Raw genomic sequence first — 10160 nt, 5'->3', positions numbered from 1 at the left:
TTGTCAGCATCTTTGTCCTTTGAGTGACTCTCCCAGATCCAGTGTTAAACCACTCTTCCAGGGGGAACAACTGCTATTTCAAGAAAGCTTTTACTTTTGGACAGGACTGACTAAAAATAGTCCAGATCCAAGCAGGCATTGGTGAGCTTCCAGTGTGCCTCAGCCATAAAGCTCCAACATGAGGAGACTGTTCCTGGAAGAGCCGTCTCATAATGTGGCGCCGGAGCAGAGTTACAGGAAAGGGCCACCCTGTTCCTGGCTCTGTGTCCACAGAAGGTTTAGGAGACAGTGAGTGACTCCCTGGCCCTGCAAGAGCCCTTGTATGGCACTGTGGGGCTTTCTGCTGCTGTGGGCTGTCAGCTGCCACCTGGCCACCAACACCTCTCTGGTGCTGCACATGTAGAACAGCTCCCCAGAGCACCCCAGGGCTCTCCCGCCTGACCCACTGGCACTCACACACACCCAGCTGAGCAACACCAATCTATAGAAACTTTCTCCTGGTAGTAACTACTGGACCTGCCTCGAAAGAGAAGTCCCTGAGCAAAGCCAGCACTGAGTTAAACTGAACTGAAGCTGCTTTAGAATCAGGGGAGGAGCTTCTGCAAAATGAGCAATGCAGCCACTGTGCCTCTCTACCTACCTGCTCATCAGGGTGTTTACTGCCTTGTTACAGGTAATAAATGACTATTATTAATATAAATTTCATTTTTTCCCCCTACTAATTCCCTGAACTCATCAGCCTTTTCTGGTAATGAGATTCCTCCCTTGTGCCCTGTTTCACCTGCTTTAATATTACTTCATGGGGTTTATCTCCTAGAAAACATTGCAGTGCACTGGAAAACTCTGGGATAGAGCTCCATGGGGTATGTACACACACAGCTCACAGCTCTCTCCAAGGCAACCCACGCAAGATGTGCTGATGCTCTGCTTCACAGTAGCATCTTGATTTTAACTATTTAATAAAGGCTTACAACTGCTTTTTTAGAGAGCCTGCATCTATAATTATTTTCTTCATGAAGTAATTTTGGTTTCACAGGTAAACACCAATCTCAGCAATTTCCACTTTTATTATACAATCTGATTTAGGACTAAACATCCTCTGCCTGCTAAACAGGTATTTATTATAAGCAAGCCTGTCTGACACCCCTCCTCACCACCCAGGTTTTTTCCCCCCCTATATAATAATTATTGTTCAGGGGGGGAAAAGTATGTTACAACACATGCCTGAGTGGGACCTGAACAATTTAACAAGGTTTAATTACAACATTAGCAGTGTGGGTGAGGCATACAAGTAAACAAGTCATAAATCAGTTCCTAAAAGGAGAAAAATAACCCCCTTCCACCCACACTGACTGCAGATTGCCCTGAACAAATGGTGTCCTGTGTGTTGCTATAGGCTGATTTGGGACACCCAAGAGGTTTGCAGACATGGGTGCTGTGGGACTGGCCATAAATGTCCCAAAGTCCTGGGTGTCACCTCCCATCTCCCCAGGACCTGACCCTCCTGCTCATGGGGATGGGGTGCTCCCACTCCTTTGTCCCACACAAGACAGACTTTTCCCATGAGCTTGTAGGGTGTCACCAGGATCAAGGGGCTCCTGTCTGCTTGGCTGTGGGCTATTCCATTCATCAACCCACTACAAACATCACAACCTCTCCAGCTTGGTTTCCCTGTGGAAGCAGTGATGGTCTGCAACACATGGATTGGTTTTTCAAGAGGAACTTTGGGAATTTCCATGGCGACGTGGCAGCAGGTGGCACACTGCCCACAGGACGGGCATCAAATACTCATCCAGAACCACTGTGGTCAATAAACTGTGAATTAAGGAGGATTTACATGATAGTGTGTGAGAGCTGCTTAAGAGCTGCTAGAGTATGTTGAGTGATCCAGCTACAAAAATCTGCCAACACACGTGCTTGATAAAAGACTTTAACTGCTCTAAAATATAGTTATGGGCTTCTGCATACAGGAGAAACAGTAAGTTAACTATTCACAGGCATTGAATATGCTTGATTTTATCATGTGTTACAGTCATTTATGCAAGACATTGAAAACAATTGTCAAAAATGTGGAAGAGAAATTCAAAGCCAAAAGCACAGCCATTTGTTCTGATAACATCTGGTAACATGTTAATGTAGGGGAAGAGAAACATCAGCACTGCAAATGGAAAGGGACCATTCAGTGAACTAAACTCTTCACTGGGAAAAAAAATTCCACAGTATAGTAATTATCCATTAGCTTTAAAATAACCTCCAAGTTAATAACTGTTTTCCTAGCATCACGATGACACACATTTTTACAGAGAAAACAAATCTATCACTAAGTGAATTTGTATTTCTTATGCTTTTTATGTTCATGATTAGGTCAAAATAAAAACCTTGTTGAAGATAGGAAAAAGAGATGCCTTAGAAGAATAAAGGGTTATAATTCAGTCAAGGTTTCATAATGGTACTGTATACCCACTGCAGTGGAAAGAGAGCCTTGAGACTGAATTAGTGCCTGAAGATTTTGTGCAAAATCCTTCATTGTTACAGGGCCTTGCCAGTTCATATTTATGTGGTTTATAATGTGTCATGTAGTTGTATGTTTTAATCTCATGGCACTGAGTTTATTGCTGAGAGGACTGCAGAGTTGGAGATGTCACAGGACCAGCAAGGGAAAGCAAATTCATAAATTAGCCCTGTTATCCTTATTTCACAGGGTGGCTCTGGATGCACCCCAGCCATTTATGCAGGGTCCTGCATGTCTTTGGCCAACGTTTTCTGGGCTCTGGGTGCCCCTGGGTGCACATGGATGGGTTCTGAGCCAGCAGAGCCCGAGCAGGGGTACAGTGTGTCCCAGGGAGTGAGGTTGGGACAGCAGCTCCCCTGGGCCACCAGCTGGGCTGGGGCTGAGCACGGTTCCTGCCACGAGCAACAGCAACACTGCTGTGGTTCAGCATCACCAGGACTGTGCCTGGGCTTTTTACAACTCCAGCTGTAAATCTGACTACAGATATCTCATTCCCATTTAAACAATGCATCTTTAAACTGTAACAGTGGCAAAGTGTTCCCACGATTGCCTTCAACATGATCAGTGAATTGAGTAATACCAAGTCCCCTGTTTCACTCAGAGGAAGGTGTAAATACCTTAAATACCTTCTGTCTGTGCATGTGTAACTCTCAGGTGGCTCTGGAGGGGAAGTGGCAGCAGGAGATGGGATGATGGATCGATGAGAGCCGACGTGCTTCTCTCGGGTGTCTCAGCACCTGCCGTGTGTTGGTTTGCTCATGAGCTGGAAGTTAACAAAAGACATCAGTAAAAGATGAATCCTTTGAGCACCTTACAGACAATCAGCCATTTCCTTCTATTGGCACAAGAGGATTTATAGATCATATTAAATAAGGTTTAATGCACTGCAAGCGATCAGGGCACTGTAGAGTGATGTGTCAGTGGCACAACAGCTGCCAGGCCCTCAGCACCCCCAGCTCTGCTGCCGCAGCAGACACCCATGGGAAGGATGAAGATGTTTCAGCCAGAGATGGAGGATTCTCCATATTCTGCACTAGGTCAAATGTAGAGTCTCAGCCTTGCTCTAAGTATGCACAGGGTAAGGGTCTGTTCCTTGTATGAAACACATCCCTCCAAATAACACCTCTTGTTGCTGCTCAGGACATGCTGCTCTGGGCTCATATCTGTGTCACAAGGAGAATGTTTAGCTCTGGCCCCTTCAGTATCACCCCAGAGAAAGCAGTGCTGGGGTTGGGTACCCTGGGACCCTTGATGCATTTGGGGAACCATATGGCACTGCAGAGAACCAGCAACTCACTGAGGATGGCAGGAGCTATTCATGGGTGTTCAAACTCTCCCACAGGCCCCTGTCCATTCCTGTTTTTCTCTACCCAGTCCTAGCAGCACAATGGACAGCCCCATGCAAGGATATCTGCATACAGATGGCGTGACTGCATGTTACCATACCAACATTTCAGAGCAGGAACCTGTCCTCTCGGTTCACGCTCCATCACGGAGGCTCTCCAGCTACTAGAAAGGACACTGAGGAAACCCAAAAGCTGGATCAACTTCTGGTATTCTTATGAACATAACACAGCTTGCCCAGGCATTAATGCTATGTTGGAACTTGCTGTTTCTGAAAAGTTCCTTGTTTTTTTTTTTTTTTTTTTTTTTTTTTTTTTTTTTTTTTTTGTAAAACAGCAGCTATTTTAATTTGGGCTTCATATAGATACACAGGAAACGTAAAGGTATGTGCCAGACCCTCTAGCAGGAATCCATCTTACTGAGGATTGAATAATAAAATGCAGAGCCACCCAGCTGTGTGTTCGGCACAACAAACCTTTTGACACGATGGGATTCCTTCTCAGAGGCTTCTCTCATGCCCCAGTGAGAAAATAGCAGCCTAATGTACAGGAAACTCTTGCACAGAATGTTTCCTGAGCTTTATGAATTCATTAGAAAATTACTCAGCACACTAATAAATGCATCTAGAGCTTTGATATTTTGCACATCAGGTGGTAAAACAGTAGCTGAGAATAGATTGCCTGTACGAAGGTTTCCGCCTTGAGCGCTGCAGCAGCAGATGGCCTAATAAATATGCAGTGCTCTAAAATGTTAGTAATTTCTGTGACCTAAGGTTTTTTGGTCTCCCACGCAGATAAAATGCACAATCATCCCATAATAAACTTTTTCTCAGGAAAAAACCCTATGCAGTGTAATGTAAACATTTTTTGAAGTACATTAGCACTAGCACTGTGGTAACAGTTGTACTGGGAGCCCGGCTGGTTTTCCTAATAAGTATTTTACTGTGGCTGTGTGGGTCAGTGTAGAGGACTCACTATTAGCATAGCCTGTATCTCTTCTCTGGCAGTGGCCAGGGGAGGATATCTGTGAGGAGTGGGATGAGGACACAGTGTCGGTCCCCAGGAGCACTCCAGCCATGCTACAAAAGGAAAATTGCTTTTCATTTAATGGCTCTTGATAGCATTTTTCCTCTGTTGTTTTGTAACCATGTATCTTTCAAACCTGTGTGCTCTTCAAAACTCCTGGGGAAAGAACATGATAATGAATTAAAAGCCTGAGATCTGCTGAAGATGTCACAGCCACAGGGATGGAGCACTGAGTGCTCTGCCTTCAGCAAAATGTTCTGCCCCTCTGCAGCCCACACTGGACCATTGTGCCTGATGGCCAGGAGCCAACAGCAGCTGTTCAGGTGTCAACATCTCCTTTCTCTTCCAGGGCTGAGGGTACTTCTGTGTAGGAATCTTCAAGGACACTGGCACAGGGGCTGCATAAGCAGAGGAATTTATCTGGGCCACATTTTGACAGAATTAGAAAAACAACCTTTATCACGAGCACCATTTTGGTGCCCTTAGGACAGAAAAAGATGTGGAACTTCTGGGGAGCCGTGCTCAGCTGGGGCATCTGGTTTTTGCATTGGCCTTTGACTCACCTCCAAAAATCTCTCTCAGTTCCTCAGCATCCCCAACCCAAGTCCACTCTCATCTGCCATGCAGACTGCATAGCACATACTTGGAAAGGGATTAAAAGCATCACAAGGCTGTTGATTCAACACTGATTTACCCCAGGAAGCTTCATAATAATTCTTACCATGTAGTTTAATGCCCACAGATTATTTGTCCCCTTGAAAATGTCAAACTTGGAAACAGAACTGCCTTTAGAGTGGTGTGATAAGAGCAAAGTCCTACTCAGGTCTTTGCATTGTGGGCTGCTGCATGTGAGCCCTTGGGAGCTCACAGTTGTTTCTGGGGTTTCATCCAGGGCTTTTTTATTTGTGCTGGTTATGATGCCTGCAGCAGGATCCCAAAACATCACAGCTAGAAATACCTGTACAGCTGCTAATGAGCAAGTTAAACACCAAATAAGAAAAAATTATAAATATTGTTGTTACACTTACATATTCCCATGGGGATCGTGAAGCCAAGCTTTCACTTTATCAGGGAACTCAATTTAAATAGTTTTCTTGAAGGTGCCAAAAAAGGTGGCAGATAAGGATGCGAAGTTACTATAGTAACCATGAGAAAAGTGGTGATTATCAGCAATACCACATAGAAAAGACAGGCTGGATTGTCTTTTCATTTTACATGTAGCCCATTGCTTAAAAAAATAAGCCCTTTTCTGAAAGGAAGAAATACCATGGAAAAATAAGTTGAATGTGAAATTCATTATGCAAAATTGTCTTCATGGATTTTTCAGGCTGTGGATCCTTGCCATTCGACTCAGTGTTTAGAGGATGTGCTGCTGAAGAGAACACTTTATGGCTGAAGAATATGTGAATAATAAAGCATGACTTTTCATATTTTCTCACCTAGTAACCACGGCAGCAGAGAAGAAAAATCAATATTGATTTCCTACTCTAAGCTCCTTAGGACACAGTGTGTTCTTTGTTCGGTATAATGAGGCTTGGACGTACAGACAACACTTGGGTACTGCAAGATTAAAATCCTGGCAGCTGCTTGGAGGAATCCACATGGGTGCTTACAGGCACCAGGTTGTCAGTGACCTACACCTCAGTGCTCCAAGTGTCCACAGAGATCTGAAGGCTGAAACCTGGTTATTTGGTTGGATTTCAGAGAAAACGTTAAGGGAAAAACAATGAGAAATCGGGAGAATCATTCCAGCAACATAGAAACACACTGCTCTGGGTTGTGGTTTAAAACAGCAAAAAGTGTTTTAAAGATTCCTTCTTCCTTCTGAACCATCTGAAAGCTGGCTGGCTGTGTTATTTAGCAAGTAGAGACAAAGCAGAGATGTCTGTCACACCTCACGTGTGTATGGAACACAGAAAGGCCTGAGAGACCAATTGATTGACTTGTGATCTGCTGACTCCAGGAACTCTACCAAGCTAAATTCAATTCCTCTATTTTCAATGCAGATCCAAGAAACGTTAATGAATGCTTACTAAAATTTACTGCATTTCAAAATTTCTGTTCCCAAAAATCATAACTGATGCTGGGTCTGTAGAAATAAATCCCTGCAGTTTCATTAACCTGAAACTTTATGCCCAGACATAGGTCTTTTTACCTGTTGGAAAGCACGCTCCAGTGAGAACTATGTGATTCTCATGGGCTAAAACATTGCACATGACTGCTAGGAGCAAATCTCTGTGTTCCTCATCACTTGCCATAACTGCTGGCTTTGAGAAATTGGCTCAACAAAAAGCCCACTGTGTGTCAGCAGTGCTTTAGTTCTGGGTTCACAGGATGATGATTAAGAAAAACATGGTGAGGAAAACTCAGAGCCCTTTTGAGCTGCTCAACTCACAGGTGTTGTTCACAGCATCATGGCAATCAATCCCCATGGATGCTGAAGACATAAAGCTGCTAACTAGAACACAAAGGGCAAGGATCCCAAACTGCTGAGTTTGAAAAGCAGGATACTACCTGCTTACCTATAAAATACTACTGTGCTAATGACAAGAAAACAGTGTATCTGGACTTGCCTGTGAACCTCTTTGGAATAACAGATTCACCCTGAACCTACCGTTGCTGCCTACCTGACTCCTTATCCCATTAAAGTTGGGATAAGAGTGTGGAGTCTCCAAGGACTTCCTTCTGCCCAAGCTTTGGATGCCCACAGGTACACTTCTGTATGTGACTGCCTACTGTGAAGCCAGGACAAGCATATCTACCCAGACAGGCATTGGCTGACAATCCATCTGACACCAGTTTGCAGCCAGTATTTAGTTGTTTCTTTTTTCTTTTTCTTCCAAGTGAGCAGCTCAGTAGCAGCAGTGATCCAGTCTGGACTCACAGTGGTGCTCTAGGACATCCAACCACTCCTGTGAGACATGTGGCTATGGAAAGAAAATTAACAACATATTTTAAATAGCCCTTGCCACAGATAGAGGGAGTGTGGTCCTGATCACTAAATGATGCCAAAAAGAAAGTGGTTAGATATGCACAAGCATGTACAAGCCAGCATCTGTTTTTTGAAGGTCAAAATTATGATTTCATTGAACTTTTAAACTGATTATGGCATTAGCAAGAACAGGGACAAATCTTTCTGGCTAAGGCTGGGTAAGTAAATTATCTCAGCACAGTATCCGTCTTCCTGTGGATTTCAGTGCTACTCTTTCTTGAATCAATTTGTGATGATATGTTTGTACCTGCCACAGAGCCAAATACACAGTCTGATCTTATGCCAAGTCACTATTACCAACTGCATTTCCAATTGATTCTAGGATATTCATTAACTGGGACCCATAATTACATATAATTTACAGACATATAATTTTAAATCACTTGCCAGTGAGCTTACTAAGCTCACTTTATGACATTCAAATACATTATTCTTAAAAATTCACTGAGTAGTCAACTTGCAAATAATTACAGTGGGATAGCACTGGATATAATCGAGTAGAAACTTAGAACAAGAATCTCCAGAAATGCCTATAGATCAGTTTTGCCATGTGATTTTCACATTCTCTTCTGCTGTCTCCAAAGAAAGTGTTAGGTGGACTCCAAAGCTGTTCCACTAAATCAACTCCATTACAACACAATTCCTTGGACTTCTTTCATAGGCAACCCCTGCCTGACACCTTTTTTCAATACCTGGCAGCTGATTTTGTAAAGATTTATTTACCCTTTAGGCAAGTGTCCTGTTGGTTGGGGGGATGCTATTGGCAACAGCACTGCACTTGCTCTGGGGCTGGAAATGTCAGGCACTGCTTGGAGCCAAGTAGCAGCCGTGGCAATGCAGAGACATCAGGGTCAGGGTAACTGAAAAAACAGAACAAAGTACAGCACACAGGATTCATGCACAGTAATAAATAAGTGAAAAAATAAAACAAATATAATACCTGTGCAGTATTTTGTTAATTTCACGTAATGATTTCATTTTCATGTGAACACAGACCCTGAAGTGCTCGGCACTGTACACACGGCACCACCCCCTCTCTGACATCACCCCATCACTGTAATGTGCAACAGCAGAGAATTTCTTGAAGATGAGGAAAATGCTGCTTTCTCTGATGACTAAAAGGAGAGAGTGAGCTTATGAAATGGAGGCCCATGAACAACACACTGTATATCTTACAGAATAAGATAGCTCACACCAATGAAGTAAGCAGTAAGCAAGTAATTAATTTTTTTTTATTTGAGTAAAACTATAACTTACAGACAAATACCACTAACCTTCTTGATTCAGCTTCATTTGTTTTCATATGGAAGCTGTGAATATTGGAAATAAATTAGACTAACAAATAACTGTCCTAGACACAAGGAACATTTATGTTATGTAATTTTCCACTGCATTACAACTTCATACAAAACTATAAAAATAAGACACTGTTTACAAAATATATTAATTTGGTTGCAAAACTATTGTTTAATTTAAGTTTTAAGTTAGGTAATAAATTATACTCAGTCATGTTTTGCAAGAAGTTAAAAGATACTCTGAATATAAAATGAGATCCTCTCATGTTCTGACTATGCCAATTCATAGTACTTCCCAGAATTTGGATCAAAGTAACAGTACAGGCATGGATCATACAGAAGAGTCAAAACTTCCTCATCTTCTTCAGCATTGAAGTCATCTTCACCTGCACGAAGTGGAAAACGTAAGAATAAATCACTCCTATTCCCTCAGACAATATCATGGAAATACCTTTCTGTCAGATGGGAGATATTTTTTTTTCTTTAATGTGTATAATCTTCTGACTTCTGAATTGTCACCTTCAAGATGACAGCAATTCACATTTTTATTATATTTCTGAGGACTTGTATTTAGCTGAGGTGAAATGATGTCAGTTGGAGTTCGCTCAACGACTGGACTTTTCAAAGTCCAATGAAGCAGTTCACCAGAAGTACCTTTACTAATAGTGGATCAAAGTATTTCTAAGTGATATTTTCCTCAATAACCTTCTTAATAATTTTTTAGCTTGAACAAAGGCAGTGTTCAAGGCCTTTACTTAAGGCCTGTAAGAATGAAAGAATTTGAATGTCTGGTATTCAATATGTCATCTAAATATCCAGTATAGGTAAATCCGTACAAAAGAGCTTTCAATATCAGAGAGGAAATAAGATTCTTCCAGACAATAAAAATTTTAAATCTAGGTTTTCTAAAGTTATATGAAGTTCAAGAATGTTTTCAGGTAACAAAATTGAATCTTTAGCCTAAGACACACTGATAAAGCCATACAGACTTT

At 42.3% G+C, this 10160-nt stretch overlaps 1 protein-coding gene across 1 annotated transcript in view; it reads right to left on the bottom strand.

Annotated features, from left to right (window-relative positions):
• Positions 1 to 9316: 9316 nt before the first annotated feature.
• Positions 9317 to 10160, bottom strand: part of CFAP20DC (CFAP20 domain containing) — a 71265-nt gene continuing 70421 nt past the window's right edge. Inside the window, 1 exon segment of the mRNA XM_032699489.1 lies at positions 9317 to 9554. Coding sequence (XP_032555380.1) covers positions 9442 to 9554 — 113 coding nt within the window. The 3' untranslated portion in view covers positions 9317 to 9441.

The sequence above is a fragment of the Chiroxiphia lanceolata genome, chromosome 11 (genome assembly GCF_009829145.1).
Source record: "Chiroxiphia lanceolata isolate bChiLan1 chromosome 11, bChiLan1.pri, whole genome shotgun sequence".
Taxonomy (NCBI): Eukaryota; Metazoa; Chordata; class Aves; order Passeriformes; family Pipridae; genus Chiroxiphia; species Chiroxiphia lanceolata.
Note: the sequence above shows the minus strand (reverse complement) of the source record. Positions and strands in the feature narration are given on the sequence as shown.